The 18,058-nt window shown below is 40.4% G+C and overlaps 1 protein-coding gene across 1 annotated transcript in view; it reads left to right on the forward strand.

The window, feature by feature from the left end:
- AGBL1 (AGBL carboxypeptidase 1) overlaps positions 1 to 18,058 on the forward strand; it is a 912,082-nt gene that overhangs the window by 267,146 nt on the left and 626,878 nt on the right. Inside the window, 7 exon segments of the mRNA XM_054451589.2 lie at positions 150 to 266; positions 1,631 to 2,211; positions 3,749 to 3,832; positions 4,369 to 4,455; positions 7,300 to 7,448; positions 8,976 to 9,063; positions 17,063 to 17,207. Of these exon segments, the coding sequence (XP_054307564.1) occupies positions 150 to 266; positions 1,631 to 2,211; positions 3,749 to 3,832; positions 4,369 to 4,455; positions 7,300 to 7,448; positions 8,976 to 9,063; positions 17,063 to 17,207 (1,251 nt within the window).

Below are 18,058 nucleotides of genomic sequence, written 5' to 3' on the forward strand. Positions count from 1 at the left end.
CAAATTCTTCACTGGATGAGCTAGTGCTATAATTTGGAGGCAAGAAAACCATGTCCTAAGATTCTGAAGAAGCACATACATATCATGTCTTGATGCTTCTCAGGGTGGATTTCCTGATTGTAATCTCTTCTATGACTATTCCATTTTAGGATGATGACTTGGAAACAGATGTGAACAAGCTGAGTTCCAAATCTGGTCTTGACCGACCTGAAGAGGAACTGATGCAATATGAGGCGATGTGTCTTGAGCTCTCCTATAGCTTTGAGGTAGGACATATGCTGTGGTTCTGATCTTTGACGATGCGTGATGAGTTCTTTGCAGATCCTGGGAGGCCAAACCAGGGTGTCCAGATGGAAAGCATTGCTCATCATTAGCCATATGCTTCTGGGCTCTTCCTTATAGAAAAGCAGAATGCTAAACAAAAATGGGAAAAGGTGGCAAAAATGGAAAAAAGTTAGGATGTATGCAAGGGTTCTTCAATCTGACACCTTACACTTAGGATGGATACACAGTCATGTGCTGCATAATGACATTTCCATTGATGACAGGCAGCATAGTCCATGACGGTCCCATAAGATTATAATACTGTATTTTCACGTCACCTTTTTATGTTTAGACACAAAAATGCCATTGTGTTACTATTGCCTACAGTGTTCAGCACATTAACATGCTGTACAGGTTTGTAGCCTAGAAGCAATAGGCTACACCATATAGCCTAGGTACACAGTAGGCTAAACCATCTAAGTTGGTGTAAGCACACCCTATGATGTTCATACAACAATGAAATCACCTGATGATGCATTTCTCAGAACATTCACCATTGTTAGGTAATGCATGACTGTAGCATGAAGGTACACATCACTACCTATTGTCTGGTGGGCAGGGTGCCCTGCCCCCATGCACTGAAAAAGCAAATAAAAATTCATGATGATTTAATTGTTCACATGCCCAAAGTGGGACCCTTGTCCTAGACGGCTTTTTGAAGGTGGACATACCGACTTCAGGCTTTCTTTTTTAGTAGAAACAAATTGGGAACATTAGACCTGGTGATGCTAATTCTGTGCCTAGTTGCTGCTGCCACTGTTGCTGCCATCAATATTTTAGACCTGCTTTTTGATCTTCATTATATTCTTATGGCTCTTAGTAATCATGAATTTGCCTACATCTAAGGGTATAAGCTAAGTCATGTGTACAGAGGGAGTTAATATATTCTATTTGACTTCAGAAAGCAGAAGGATAGTTTCAGGGAAGGAAATTTCAGTTTAGTATAACATTTTTTTCCAAATAAACAGAATTATTTTCAAGTGAAAGGCACTGCCTTGGGGTGCAGTGAGGCCCTCATAAATATGGTTTTCCAACCAGATTGTAATTTAGTGGGGGGTCTTGAAGACATTCAAATACTGTTTAGCGTTGGACTAGACCCACCAAAAGCCCCTTCTAAACGTGAGTTTCTATGATTCTGTCATTTATTTGACTCTTGAAGGTTAGTCGTTAGTTGACCTTGGAAAAAGCTTCCAAATTCACAGGATTTATGCTTAGCTCTGTGCCCAGAGAGTAAGGACAGGGATCAAATTGTATTCCCTACCTGGAAGGACACACTAACATATTGTATTCCATTTTGAACCTGAAGGAACTGCAGTCCAAACTTGGAGATGATTTGAACTCTGAAAAGACTCTGTATGCCAATCACCACCACATTCCGGCCACTGCCTCCTCAAAGCAGCATTGCTACAACAAGGACCAAAGCTCCTGTGGGCAAGAAAGAGAAGATGCTGTCCAGACTTCCCTTCTGTGCATGGTGAAGATGGGAAGGTCCACTGTGCATCTAGGCTCCAAAAAATATCCTGGAGTGAACCCGTACCAAAATGTGCAATCCAATAGTCTCAGGAGAGATTCTTCTGAAAGTGAAATCCCTGATGTTCAGGCTTCTCTGAAAGCAGATGCCTGGGACATAGATGCAATTTTCTGCCCAAGGATGAGTGCCTCCTTTTCTAATTCCACTAGGACTAGAGAAGCTGTCAAAGTAATAGATAAGCTTCTGCAGACACATCTGAAGCGTGTCCCTTTCCACGATCCCTATCTTTATATGGCCAAAGCTGGAAGAACCAGCTCTGTGGTGGACTTCAAGATGATGGCATTTCCGGATGTCTGGGGACACTGTCCTCCTCCCACCACCCAGCCTATGTTGGAACGCCAATGTGGAGTCCAAAGGTGATGGTGCTACTGACTTGGGAGCTCTTTGTTTTCTGTTCTTTGATAATTTTATAAGTAAAATGGTTTGTACAGATAATTCTACTATCTATAGGAAAGTGAGCATTAATCAGGAACATGTCAAAGCCTGTTGGCAAACTGGCCAAACACACAAACTTTCCTTCCTGCAAGGACTTTTCAGAATCAAGTGTGGGGTAGTCGTAGGCGTGCATTTTCTGATGAAAAATTCCTTGAGTAATTCTAATACAACTCCTTATCCTATATCCATTGCAAACCACTATCACAAAGAAAGATCCTCAAGTTTCTCCGAATACTAGGCTCCTTCCTCAAAAGTAGGTTTTCAGAAAAATCAAGAGCTGATTATTTGGGATCTCTTTTCTTGCTTCCTACAAATTGATAGGGGATCTCTTGCTAATAGAAAGGAGGAGGTATGCCTCCATTCCACAGTCCCAGCTATTATAGACCCTGGCTTAGTTCGGAGAATAGTTTTGCTGCCTCACAGAGGCGAGGCGGAGGGGGGATGGAAAAGACATTCTCCGGGGAAGAAACACTAGATGATAGATTATTTCCAGAAGGCAGGAAAGGGAGCTTTACCCATGGCTCAGCATATTGAGATTACAATGAAAACTGCTAAAGGCAAAGAAAACATTATTCTCCTTGAAAAAAACTGTATGCACATACCAAGTCAATGGAGCAAAGTGGGCAGACCAGAAAGTTTTCTTATTATCCACGTCATCGGTAAGTTATTCTCTTGATGGTAAATCCCCCAAACTGTTCCCACTTGGGGTCCTGGCTGACATATCCAACCCTACCCCTTGCACTTTATCTGTCATGCTCATTTTTTGAGAAACAGATCACAAGGGCTGTTCTAGCACCATCTTATCCCTGCATAGGACATCTTCCCTCTGAGTCCAGGCCTCATGTCCACTTTTTCTTCACCCTTCTCTCACACCTCCCCTATGAACTGGAGTGGAAATTCAGGAAGGTAATCTGAAAGACCTCCTAAGCTTTCTTTCTCTCTCTTAGTTAAATATCCCAGATTTTGGTGTTTCTTAGAAGATTGACCTTAGCCTACTGGAGCAGACAGAGCCCAAGGAATATAAATTGCACAAGGGTACACAGGCTTATTGGAGCCTCCCAAACCTTGAAGATGCTAGCAGCTAATAGTCCTAATGTCTTCCTCAAAATTTTCTCAGTGCAAACTACCCTCTTATTCCCACAGCCAGAAAAGTTCCAAAGTCCCCCAACGCAAGTGCTTTTGATAAAATTCTTCAAGCCAAGAATTCTCTAACTGAAATCTAACATCAGTACTTCCTACATTCCTACTTCATATGTAGTTTTATTTTTTGATAGAGAAAGAGAAAGAAGGAGGGCAGGGCTATTTGCACTCTCTGAGCTCAAGGTTGAGGTGTTATTAAACTTCTCTGTGCTTTCATATTTTTCTGATGACCCCCAAAGTTCTTCCCAGGTGATCACAGGATGAGTGAGCTAAGGAGAGAAGGCTGACCCTTAAAATGTTTTCTATTTTCTTTTTCAGGATCAGGATATTTGAGGATATTCGGAGGCTCATCCAGCCAAGTGATGTTATAAATAAAGTTGTCTTCAGTTTAGATGAGCCTTGGTAGGTAGTCTCATGCATCTGAGGAAGGTGGGGCATGGAGAATTCTGTTAATGTCATGAGAATAGACATGTTTCCTGTTAATAATCCACTCCTCCTCCTAAAACAGCATGATGAAAATTCAGGTTAAAGATCTGTAAGAGAAAGCTTATCTTTAAGAATCATCGGCCAGGCGCGGTGGCTCACGCCTGTAATCCCAGCACTTTGGGAGCCCGAGGCAGGTGGATCGTGAGTTCAGGAGATGGAGACCATTCTGGCTAACATGGTGAAACCCTGTCTCTACCAAAAATACAAAAAATTAACTGGGCATGGTGGCAGGTGCCTGTAGTCCCGCTACTTGGGAGGCTGAGGCAGGAGAAGCGCTTGAACCTGGGAGGCAGAGGTTGCAGTGAACTGACATCCCGCCACTGCAATCCAGCCTGAGCAACAGAGTGAGATTCCATCTCAAAAAAATAATAATAATGGAAAACAAAGAATCATCACACTGTTTTCAAAGAGTAGTGATAATACATGTTCACATGTTTCTTATTTCATTGTAGGCCTTTGCAAGACAATGCTTCCAATTGTTTACGGTTCTTCTCCAAATTTGAGTCAGGAAATCTTCGCAAAGCCATCCAAGTGCGTGAGTAAGTAAGGAAAACCACAGTGGGTATCACCTGGCAGTTCATAAGAGCAAGCTGTGACTGTCTCTTCCCCATGCTCTGTTCAGTGACCTTGCATTGGTGGCTTGAAATCAGCCATGGTGGGAATATTTATACCATAAAAATTGGCAAACAGTACAAGTGAAGGTTTTTCCTCTCAGAGAGTCATTTGTTAAACATTTACCAGTACACCACTAGGTGTACTGATATCATAGCTACACTGATATCATAGCTAAGTGAGCCATTCAGTAGAGGTGAACTGTTACTAATGTGTCTTATGTTTCAAATAATGGGTCCATATTTGGGTGTGAGAGAACTTTGACTGAGATGTTTATACTTTGATGCCAAGGCTGATTCTGTTGACCTGGAAGGGTACATGGGCTTGCTATTCCTGCACTTCTCCATGACTGCTGCTCTCATTCCTGTGTACCTTGGTGGCAAAAATCATGAGCTTCCCAGAGAAAGGTGAACCAGCCTGCATTCAAGGGAAGATGCAGTACCATGCCTCTCTAGCAGAACCTACAGATGAGCTCTCAGTAGAAAAGGATATCCTAGCCAAGGAAAGTCTAGGGCTGTACAAACTAAAAGAAAGGAAATAAAACACAAATGAATTTTACTTCTTTTTCAGTGTCAGAAGAGACTGCAGTTCTCACTATGTTAAAATTCTTTCTATTATAGCAGTGTGGATATTTTTCCCATATACCAAAAGGCAAGATACATTATTCATCTTCTATAGGTGAACTTCTGAAAAAACAGTCCAGAACAGATAATGGTGTGGTGGCCATAGACAGACATCAGAATCAGAGTGCCAGGGTAACTGCATCACCTTCCAACCAGGAGACTGAGCAAGTTTCCTAACTCACTCCATGCCTTTATTTCCTCACTCAGAAAATGAGAAGAATAATCGCACCTACTTCTTAGGGATTTCATGAGAGCTAAGTAATATGCTTAACGGTCTTAGAGTAGTACCTGGCACATGGTCAGCACTTAGTCAACATCCGTTCTTACTCAGGGATGCATATTCACCATTGTTGGAGCTCAGAATTCAGTATAGCTGAGATCTCCTTTATATCCACCTGATGATTCATTTTTGAAGTTTTTCCTCTTTGGGGGAGGTGAAGGGTGATTTTTTTTTTTTTTTGTACATAAAATATTTCAAGGAAGCCCAACATATAAAACAGAGACAAGTTTAATCAGGCTAAAGACGGGAAAGACAGTCATATCAAGACTCTTTCTCAGCCTTCTTTGTGTTGTTCCCTTAGTTTCCACTTCTTCCTGTGGCTCCTGCTTTTAGTATTTCTTCTCTCCAGATATCATGTTCAAAGGATCCAGGAGAGGAGACCTGATTATGAGTCTCCTGGTGGAACAGTTATCAGATCAGGATGTGGCTAAGCTGCTGGCCCGGCTCAGGTCTTTTTCTCTATACATTTCCCTTGGACCAGAGTGTAAAATCCTAAATTCATCAGTTGTGGTCAGGGTAATAGAGTCAAATAACAGTAAACAAACCTACTTATGGGTAAGGACTTTTTATGATTACTTTTTGGAGAGAGAACTGTGGGAATAGCAGACAATTTGAGGATCATAGCCTTTCCAGAATTGTTCTTGTGAGTGCCACTCCATGGGTTATGTGTCATGTGTTGTATGGTGAGCCCAGCGGTTAGAGTGTGGTGCCCACAGCGACAGTGTGAGGACTAGATTCCATCAGATAGCTCTACTCTGCTCTCATCTGTCTTATACCAAGCTCTAGCCTTTCATTAATCTCACACAATGCCATTTACCAGGGGTCCAGTGTGGGAGAGTATGAATGGATTGGGGCAAAAACATTTTCCTTTTCATAAGAGCAACGCAAAGAGAATACCAAGAGGATGGAACAATATTTTTTAAAATAAAATATCCTGATAATGTTTAAGTCAAAACTGCATTGTTAGTTCTGTTGCTAGAGATCAGAAAAATAATAACCTTTGGAGAGATAGTGATGGGGAGAGGATCCCTTAGGGCCTCCTGGGGTGCTGGAAATGTCCTATATCTGGGTAGTAGTCACACAAGTGGTTTCAGATGTAGATAAATTCATTGAGCTGTATATTTAAGATGTGTGTATTTTATAGCATGGGAGTTATATCACAATGAAAATGAAACAACCCCTGCATTGCTAGCCTAATTCATGTTTGTTGTTTTGCTGGGGGATTTATATTTACTAGGTTATTTGATTTTTATAAACATCACCTCAAGTTTAGACACTTCCATTTTCCATATGTAGAAATTGAGGCTCAAAAGTAATGTTGATCATCAAATAGCAATGGCATATCCAAACCAGATGTGATTGAATTTTCTTTGGAATATAGCACACTTGCATTTTTTCTAGCTAGATAAAAACTTCCTTATAGTTTAATAAAAAGATATGCTAATATTTCAAAATATTAAAAAGACTAGAATTGGAATGTTCTTAACCCAAAAAAGTATTAAATGCTTAGGTGATAGATATTTCAATTACCCTGATTTGATCATTACACACTGTATTATTGTATCAAAATATCACATGTACCTCATAAATAAATACAACTATTATGTATCCATAATAATTTAAAAAATTTTTAAATGTGCACTATTGTGTAATTGACTCATAATACTAGGAAGCCCCCTCACCTCCACGAATTTCCAAAATCTGTACCCAATATTGTGGTATCAGGATGATAAGTATAACTTACCAGCCGGCTGAGATCCTGGGTCTTAGATCTATAACCCAGAAACTGAAACATGTAGATTCTCAGTGTCTGAAGTTTACCTGAAAGACTTTCCAGATAACCCTCCAGTCTCGCTTCTGATCTGCAGGTTCGAGTATGACTTGCTGGTCAACGCAGATGTGAACAGCACCCAGCATCAGCAGTGGTTCTATTTCAAAGTGAGTGGTATGCAGGCGGCCATCCCTTACCACTTCAACATCATCAACTGTGAGAAGCCCAACAGCCAGTTTAATTATGGTATGAACTCTTGGGGAGCAGGGGCTTTCTGGAACATGCCAGGAATGACATTTCTTGACTGTTTGGATTCAAAGAGCCTTGCTTGGGTTCAGAGGGTTTGAAGTTGGGCAGAGTTTTGGGTTGCCAGGTGCGGCAAGGCAGGCAGTGGCCCTCAGTGGCACACTGCTACTTTAGAGGGGAGGCTGGGCATCCTCACTCTGCCACACATGACATCTACTGCTTCCAGATTCCCTCGCTCTACCTTGAATTTTTTGAGGTTGGTAAGCGTTCTCATTTATTCCTTCTCTCCATCTCCTAAGTCCCATAGGAGCAAATGCTTTGACCTGCTTTTTTCTCTGCAAGACAGAGGAACAACAAAATCCAACTGGACAACACTGATTTACATTCTTAGAAAGCTCCTGAAGAAGTATAAATTCTCCTGAATACCCGTGGCCATTTTGGAGGAGATATTCAAGAGAGAAAGGCTGACGAGCAGCCTGTATTTATTTTGAATGTTTCGAGGAATGGAAATTCTGCATACAGTTGCTGCATCATATACTAATTTACTGGGTGGCTTTGAATGAGGAATAAGTATTCCCAGGTGTCTAGGTCCAAGTGCAGGATACTGCCTCTATTTTGTAGTGACTAAACAGATTCTTGTGGGTATGAGAAGAGAAAATATGAACCTTGACGTTTATATTCACTTTGTATGGGTATTGTAACAAATTGTCACAAACTTGGTGGTTTAAAACAAGACAAATCTGTTCTCTTACAGTTCTGGGGTTCAGAAGTCCAAAATCAGTTTCTCTGGGCTGAAGTCAAGGTGTTGGGAGAACCATGTTTCCTCTGGAGATTCCAGGGGAAACTCCGTTTCCTTTCCTTTCCCAGCTCTAGAGTAACGTTGCCTGCATTCCTTGGCTGATGGCCCCTTCTTGCATCCTCAAAGCTAGTAGTGTTGCATCTTCAAATCTCTCTCTGCTTCAGTCACGTTGCATCTCTTTTTTTTTGGTGAGACAGAGTCTTGCTCTGTCACCTAGGCTGGAGTGCAGTGGTGTGATCTCCGCTCACTGCAACCTCCGCCTCCCGGGTTCAAGCGATTCTCCTCCCTCAGCCTCCCAAGTAGCTGGGACTACAGGTGTGTGCCACCACGCCCTGCTAATTTTTTATGTTTTTAGTAGAGACGGGGTTTCACCATGTTAGCCAGGATGGTCTTGATCTCCTGACCTTGTGATCTGCTGGCCTCAGCCTCCCAAAGTGCTGGGATTACAGGCATGAGCCACCATGCCTGGCCACGTTGCATCTCTTCTATAGTCAAACCTCCCTCTACCTCCCTTTCACAAGGTTATTTGTGATTGCATTTAGGGCTCACCAGGATAATCACCCCATCTCAAGATCCTTAACTTAATCATATCTGCAAATCTCTTTGGCCATATACAGTTAATAGTCACAGTTTCCAGGGATTAAGACCTATGTATCTTTGGGGGTCATTATTTGGCCCAGAACAATTCTCTTTCCCTCATGGATTAATTCCTTTCTGATTTTGTGTAGGGATGCAGCCCACCCTGTATTCTGTGAAGGAGGCTCTTCTTGGCAAACCCACTTGGATACGGACAGGCTATGAAATATGTTATTACAAGTAAGTTAGAGCGCTGTTAGCTTCCTTTTCTCTGTCCTGTAATTTTCTCTCAATTTCCCACTTTTCCATATTGATCTTATAAATATCAGCAATCTGTGCTTGTCTGCTAAACTTTTTGTCACTGTCCTAATGGCCAGTGTCCTGCCCTTCAGAGGTATAAACATATTCACTGGCACCCACAGTAGACCTCGAGAAATACCTTTTGATTTGCTGAAAGAGTTTATCTTCATTTAAACATATTAAAACTTTTAGATCTTGTTGTCAGATATTAGAAGTCACAGAGATTCTACCTGTGATTAGTGCGTCAAGCCTTAGTTCTTTACTTGTTTCCACTGAACCCAGAGAGTGAAATGTCTGAGATGTTTTATCCTGTTTCTCCCCATCTGTGGTTTAGTTTTCCAAAGTACAGGAGGGTGAATATGTGACAATTACACATAAGTAACTCCTCCCCATAGCAAGGTAATTTTGTGGAAAAAAAATAAAAGAGGGAGGAGTTTCAAAATTCATCTTCAATCATTGATCAGTCGCCAGTTTCATCAGTTTATCCTGCAAAGTTATAATGAACTTTAAATTGTCCATTTATTTTGATGAAAGAAATGCATTCCAGACATCTAGATTGCTTATGTTTACATTTTCTTCAGGTGAAAAATAAAATTCAAATTTATAAGAAAATAAGGATAGGGATTGCTATGAGCGGTGGAATATATATAATTAATTATTAGTTCAGTGCTAGTTTCTTATAAAAACTGAGAGACTAGTACTTACTTTCTTAAATAAAGTAAGTTTCATCTCTTTCTGAAATTACTAGAGGCCTCTAAAAAAGTATGATCAGACATTCTGGAGTTTGGGATAGTTGTCACTATGGAAAAGAAACAGAGTATATACCCTTATTCCTCTTGGCTTTTGAGACTTTGAGGATAGGAGTATTGATAGATGGGAAAGGTCAAGAATCTTGTTGCTGTATCAGATACAAAGGCAAAAATCACCATGGAGATAATGACAGTCTACAAGACACAGAGCCAGGCTGACTAGCAGTCTGTAATAAAAGAGTTGGAGGTATTCAATCCCTGATCTATTAGGATATGAATCTAAAGAGGATTTTTTTATATCCTTTAGAGGATTTTTTTATATCCTTTAGAAAAATTGCACAGTATTATGACTTTGTTGGTTTTCCATTCACCTAAATGGCAACTACTTTCTGGCTCACCTATCTTAAGACTCTCAGGGCCTTTCTTATGGTTCAGAGAGATTTAGATTAAAAATCACCTCAAGGTGATAGTCTGTAACTGCAGCAAAAAAAAATATGAAAACCTACTTTTGGACCTTGGTGTGTCAAGAATGACTTTTAGTTTTCTCTTAAAATAGTTATTCTCAGTAAATGTGAAAGACTCAGCTTAGAGCTGGCTTGGACCTGAAAGTTAGTAACAGATTGGACAAACTTAACATTTTGCATTATTTCCTAATGGGATGTATAAATGTCCCGTTGGAGGATGCTCCTCTTGGAATTGCGGAATAAGAAGGCTAAGGGGACCACGTATTTCCCAAAAGAAGGAAGAAGCCACACTTTCAAAAGCACAGCCTTGACCTTAGGAGAATCAATGCTGATAGCTTTTAGAGTTATTAGCAAGACAATTACTATGTGATTAAAGAGCAACAGAGGGATGAGAAAAAAATCATGAATGTATAATGTAATTCATTTTTCATATTCCAGCCATGAATACAACAGAGATGAATGGATAAGATTGCTACATTGTAATGTAGTTTGTTTTATAATTATTCACCACGTTGTGTTAACATATTCCCAATAATGTGATGTAACAACAGGATAGATATGTGTAATCTCTATTCACCCACAAATTAGAACACCTTTCTCAATTGTAAAATGATGCCTTAGATTATACAATATCTCTCTCCCTATTTACCCATCCTGATCTTTGAGTTGATTTGCTTTAGAAGAGTTCTTTGCTTCTCTCCTGCCTTTATTATCTCTGGTATATTAATCTGGGAGAACTTTACTTCCCTATTTCCTTGTCTCCAATATATCTTTAGAAACTCTGCTCTATTTCTGTTATGCTGTTAAAGTCCCAGACTTGGTGCCATGTTTTAAGAGGATGCCAGGGTGCTCACTGTGGAGACAACTGTGAGCCGTGGTATCTGAGCATGTTTATAGAAGGGTGAAAGGAAAAAGGAGACATAGAAGAAATGGGATTTGCATTTGCATTTTCTTTCAGAAGTTGAAGTTGACAGCAATGATGAACAGTTAAGGATGTGGGCTGACTACTCTGTAGGGCCAATCATCATCAAATAGAAAGTCTCCAAACTATTTTGACAATGTGCCACTAATCAATAAGATATATTTGTATGTGTTCTTACCAGATTAGTTTATACATTTAAAAAAGTATATATGCATTACTATACTAATATATTATGCACATAAGAAAGCATGCAAAAAGTGAAGAGTTTTAAATTAGGAAAAAAAGATGAAATAAATAATAGTTTATATCTACCTAATTGTTACATCTTTATGCTATTTACAGCTTAGGGCACACTAGAATTTTGCCGTGGAGTTTACCATTAGATGTAGTTATAAATAGTCTTTTTGGTAATTTTGAGAAATTTTGATTAACTTTCTAGATCTGATTAGATTATTTTAACAAAAATGAGAATTACCGAGAAAGACCTAATATTAAGGGTAAGGGGTAGGCTATGTCCATTCTGCCATTTTCTGGTCATTTTGATTGCAATTTAATTTTATCATCAATAGATGGCTTGTAAGAAGATTTTCCTTTAAAAAGTAATTGTCTAGTTTGTGAGGTTTAGTTTAATTTAGGTAATACAATCTGTAAATCAAAGTAAGCTTCTGTAAACTTAAATACCTTGCTGGAAGCTAAAAGCAAAAGAAAAAGGAAGGGAGCTAGCTGTTCCCACTTCTCCCTTTGGAGACCTCTCCCATGCAACAATCGATGCTTAACTAACATATAAAAACCGTAGATGCAGAATATCATGTGTTTTTCATACTCCAGCCCTGGAATACAACAATGATGAGTGGATAAGATTGCTGCTCCATCATCTAGTTTGTTTTATAATTACCCATCACATTAGGTTGATATCGAGACAGCCATGCCAATCCCCATATTAAATAGTAGACAACTTAATTTCTTTCTTACTATCTAGATAATACTCATTTTAAGGAGAAATTCTAATATTTTCTGCCTGTGGTCAGTTGATCACTCTGCCCCTCCCCTGGAGCACCTCCCACCCCTTCTATTCCACCCCCTGCTCTTCTCCACCTTGATGACCACTAGGCTGGAAAATAAAAAATGCCCCTCGAGAGGGAGGAACAGAAATGGGCAGATTCATTTTACCCTGCCTCTCGTAAAAGTAAGCAAGGGCCCTTTTAGTTTCTTTTTTATTTAGTTCCCTGTGGTCTGCTTCTTCTTCTGATGTGCACAGTCACACACCTTTTTGAATTCTCTTCCAGCTCTGGTCTAAAGTAATTTTGGTGCTGAAGGGCAGAGGGAGGGAAGCTATGCGCTTAGAGTGGCCATGTAATACACAACGGCTGATCTCTTCTGACATTTATCTCTGCTCGTGAGAGGAGATGGAACAGCTCACTCATGAAGATGAATGTCATACAAGAGCTCTGCCATCATGCATCCTTCCGCGGGATCTCAAGAGAGAGATTTAGTGTTATATAGAATATTAGAAATGCTGCAGACACAGGGAAGCCTGGCAACTTCGCTGCTCTGCCTTATTAGATCCTGTTAAGTGAAATGATGCACACTTGTTAAACAGAGCCATTGTCATTATAAGATTATCTAATCCATTCTCCATCATGGCATTTGCTTATTTTACGCACCCTGCCGAAAAGAAACAATGACTTTCCAGCATATTTTTAAGTACAAATGGAAATAACCTGAGTTCATAACTATGCCTTTGTGTACTTGCTCCTTGCTTCATTGAAGTCTTTATGATTATAAAAGTGCAGATCCTTCCAAAGATAAATGATTCAGGGAATGGAAAAGCAAACAAAAAGCCTTTTAGCTGTGAAGTTGCTGGATGTACCCAGCCCAGGTCATCTTTGACCCCAGATGACCAATAGGATCCAGCTAATCTTCAAGATCACTCCTGATTTTCACCAGGCTGCTTCTCCATCTAGACGAACAGATTGAGGAGAGGAAGTTCTTTGACTCAAACTTCCACCACTCATTAATGGTGTGGCCTTGGGCAAATTATACCAACTTCTTTCAGATTCTTCATCTTAAAATGGGATAATAACGGTATCTACCTGATAGAAGTGTTCTGAAGATAAAATGACATGAGATAAAACACATGTAAAGGTTAGAACAGTGTCTAGTGCATAATAGGTGTTCAATGAATGCTAGCAATTATTTTTAATAATTAGTAAAAACATCTTAGTGGCATCAAATACCAATGATATAAAAGTCATAGTATATGGATCATTTTATTAGCTCTCATCTTGATTATTTTACATTTTTTTCTATTATTTTAGACTGTAAGTTCATAGGCAGCTCTGATTTATGAAGACCAAAACTTCAGATTCTTACTTGCTACCTTGGGCATAAGACATCTTGTCCTTTTTAACCCATTCCTAAGAAGCAGGTGATATAATAAAAAAAATTTAGTTTCTGAGCTAAGCCTACAACTGGGGTTAAATCTTGTTTACTATACTTGTTGTGTGGAATTGCTCTAGACACTTAACCTCTGTGAGCCTTAATTCCCATGTGTAGAATGTATGTAATAATACTCACCTTGAAAGGATGTCATTAGGATTGGAGATAATACATTGAACAACCTAATTATTACTCCTGGAGTCTTGGGTCCATGTATTATACAAACTTTAACTGAACAGCTGCTATGTCCAGGCAAGGTGGGAAGCATAAAGATAAACAGATGAATAAGCATGGTCCTTGCCATAAAGTATTGGCTATGAGAATAGGAGTGATAAGGGGGCTATCAGGGCAGGCTTCCTGAAAGAGGAAACACTTGACTTAAATCTTGAAGACTGAAGAAGACTTAGCTAAATAAGGAAGATGGAAAGGGCTTTCCATACAAAGCAAGAACGTGGGAACAATTTAACATAGGAAGGATGAACACTGCTTCTTGCAAACATCGCTCGATATGTCCACATCATAACTGGGAAACGAAAAGAACTTGTTGATGGGATCTCAGTTTATCATGGATGAAATGAACTATAGCAAGCCAGATGTTTCACTTTAGAGATTTATCAAACATTTGGCTTTGAAGATCCTGGGAAAGTTTAAAGGCCTCTGCAGAGGAAGGTGTGCTGGAAGTAGAGTCATCTCCTGGACAACTCCTGCTACAAGGTGGCTGCCAGGAGAGTCCAGTGGGGATGCCTGACATTTGCTTTAGGTTCAGCCAGAGTTTAGACCCCAGACAAGGGTTGTAACTGAATTTCCTTTAGCTGAAAGTCATTCTAAATAAGGTGTTAATAATAAGATTTTTTTTTTTTTTTTTTGGCATTCCAGCTGTGTGCAACCATCCTGGAGAAGGCTGGCTTGTTGGTAGGGAGCCTTTAGTCTTGCTCAGGAGAATCTAATATCACCAAGCTATGGGGGGGGGGGGGGGGGGCGGGTAGCGTGTTAGGTGAGAGAGAGAGAGAGAGAGAGAGAGAGAGAGTGTGTGTGTGTATGCATGTGTGTGTGTGTATGTGTGTGTGTGTGTGTGTATGTTGGTGGTGTGGGAATGCAGATTTGACATAGTCAGAACTACCATTTGAATTCCTTACACTTCCCTTAAATCTTGAGCCCATGGAAGCTCAAGAGCTAAGGATTGGCCCATTTTATTTCTCTTTCCATTTCACTGCAGCTGTTTTTTCCTTGGAGTCCAGATTTGGTCTGAATGAGGGCAAGAACATAGAGATAAATACATGGATTTTATTTTTTCTCTCTCTTTCTTGCTGTCTCCTGTGGTTGAATGTGGTCAGGTTGAGTTTGCATAGGCTAAATGTGCTTGTGATGTGACTTTAGTGTACTAATAGTGCAGTGGGGAACCTAAAAAGAAGCAAGGCCCATGCCAAGTAAGACCAACCCTACTGGCCCTTAGGGACATCTATTATTTTTAGTCAAGATACAGGCTCTGTCTCCACCATTTGTAGGCAAAGAACTGGGGACAGTGAGGCACAAGGTGCATGTTTCCATCTGCCTTTACATTCATGAATACATGCACATCTGTGTGTGCACTCACACATATATGCTTACAAGTGAAGCACTCTTCCACGCTTTGATTGGTTATCCCTGGCTCATTTTATTTCAACTGCTGTTTCCTGTAAAGAGGAGTAATTGACTAGCATTTATTGCTCAGCAAGGTGTAAACTGAGTGTATGTTTGCATGGAGCCTTTACAAGGGAAATCAGAAAGCAAATAAGAGGTAGAGCATATGTAACTTGCATGCTTTCTGAGCTACCATCTGCTTCTTTACATACTTTCTAATAACCAGAGTTATAGCTTTTGGAGAAGCTTCAGAACTTTGGGGCAATCTGGCAAAGTAGACCCAATTAGGCATTGCGATCCATATCACACCATGTGGGAAGACACTGTTTTAAAATTTCTATTTCTGTAGGCACAAAGGAAATGGATTCTATTAATACAATGACAAAAACCTGGGTGTGACAGCCACTTGAGCTTACGTTGTTACAGGGTACCCTCCTTTCCCTAGCATGACCAAGGCTCCAGATTGGCATGTTGGCAGAGCTGAGGGAAGTTAAAGGTATCAGGTCATAGTCAGTGGGCTACCAGCTTCCCTTAGTCCCATTCCTAGGTGTATAAATATTGAAAAGCCACAAAACCATGAGAAATAAAATAACAGATTTTCTATCTCTTTCTTCCGTGCTTACTTTTTGCTTAGGTAGGGAGTGGCATGAAGGTAGCAAAAAGGTAGAAAAGAATAACCCATGTTTGTTATATTTTTCAAGAACACACAAGAATAATTACCTACTATTTCTTCCCTTCCCCTTCCCTTTCCCCCAATAAAACCAAAAGCACAATGGACTAGTAAGCCAATGTTGTAAATGTTCAAAGGTGGAATTACATCTTGGTGTCCGGGTGTATTTTGCATTATAATGCAGCCTTGATGATAACATTTCTCAGGAAATCCTGCGCAGCTGTCTCAGCATCAGTTGGCAGCGTGTGGGGAAAATATTGCTCGGAATGGACTTCTGGGTGCAATTTTCTTTGATACTGTTCTCTGAAGTATCAAAATTGGTTCTTCATCTTTGACAAAAGAAAATGTGCACTCTCAAGCCTTATGAAGCTGAACCACATTTGAGGTGACAAATATATTCCTTTGGGAAGAAAGTAATATACAGTGGAAAGAACAAAGCCTTTGCAGCCAGAGAGGTCTGGGTCTCAATGTTGTATCTACCATTTAGCTTTGGGTCCTTTGGCGAATTAACTTTTCTAAGCTTTTGTTTCATCATCCACACGATAGGTTGCTGCAATAATAACATAAGATGACATATGTTAAATGTTGAATTGGAACTCAATATATCATGTGATTGCTAATAAATCTACTTGGCAGGTGGAGGGGAAAGGAAGGAGTTGAATCCTATGTGGGCTGGGGAGAGATAGGGATTGGGGGAACCCAAATTTGGGTGATAAAGTTTATGTCTCCAATGGAAACCCAAGAAAAACAGAACTGTTCACATTTTCCTCAATGTTCTAGCTCAGTGACTATATAGTCCTCATTTTCAGACAGCAAGGAAAGGTCGGTAGCATATATGGCACAATTGGGAGGCAGATGGGCCAGGCTACATGTTGCTGAACTGACTCATGAACTGTCAGTAAGTTCACTTGTACATTTCCCTTTTCTCAGTTTCACCCACAGAAATGTTTCAAGTGAAGGCCATTGTGCCGGGACAGTATATAATGCACAAGATTTATAGCATCTAGGACCCTAGGTGACCCTGCACCCCCCTCCCACCTCTCCCTTATTCTCTTCTCTTCTCCTCTCTCTTTAGAAATCATTATCACCAGAGTGCAGCTGTTGCAGGCGGAGCATCTGGGAAGTGCTACTATACCCTCACCTTTGCTGTCACCTTCCCACACAATGAGGATGTCTGCTACCTGGCCTACCACTATCCCTATACCTACACAGCCCTCATGGTAACTTCCTCTTTACAGCATCACTCCAGCAGGACTGAAGGGGTGCTCTGAGGTTTTCCTGGGAACATTTTAGAGACCCTGACATCCTGATGGGGGGCAGAGGGGGATGTAGGGGAACTAGAGCCTTTCTAAAGGAGCCAGGTTTTGTTGTCACTGACTTGGTGCTTTCTAATTGTCCCATCTCCTTCCCTGGATAGAGCACAAGGCTGAGCCTTGATCAGTGACATTCCAAAGGCCCAAGTGGTCTGCAAGTTGGGGCAGACATGGGGGCATTTCTTAAGAGACTCTATCTTTAAAAAGTCAAGTTAAGTATGAAGTAGGTTGGAGTTGTATGGAGAGCAAGACCATGCAAGTAAGCTGAGATGCAAATCTGAAGAAAATTCAGTCATTCAGAGGAATGGAGAAAGCAGGAAGGTAGAGCTTGGGAAACTTCTGAGTCTGTGTGCAAGCAGCCACGCCAGCATCTCCAGTGGTTCCAATGACTGTGAGCTGGAGGTGGCTAGAAGGATCCAGGGTGGAAGAGAAAAGTGTAAGAATAAAACACTAGATCATTGCAACAGAGAACCACAATCTTTTTATGAGGGAGCGTAGAAGTCAGTGCAGACTCACAGTTAGCATTCCTGTGTTCCATAAGGCCCTGCAAAAAGTTCACAAGACAATTGTGAGAAAACGGACTGCTTAAACCATGCAGTTTTCTGTCATTTGAAAAAGCTGGCAAACTATCCCTTACTGCTGCCATTTCATGGATATCCTGAGGATAAATGAGCTCCAGTATCTTCTATAAAGCACTTTCATCCTCTGTGTTAATTTAAAATGTTATTAGAGTATTTATAATCATATGTGTGTATATA

This window comes from Pongo pygmaeus, chromosome 16, assembly GCF_028885625.2.
Source record: "Pongo pygmaeus isolate AG05252 chromosome 16, NHGRI_mPonPyg2-v2.0_pri, whole genome shotgun sequence".
NCBI classification, from domain to species: domain Eukaryota; kingdom Metazoa; phylum Chordata; class Mammalia; order Primates; family Hominidae; genus Pongo; species Pongo pygmaeus.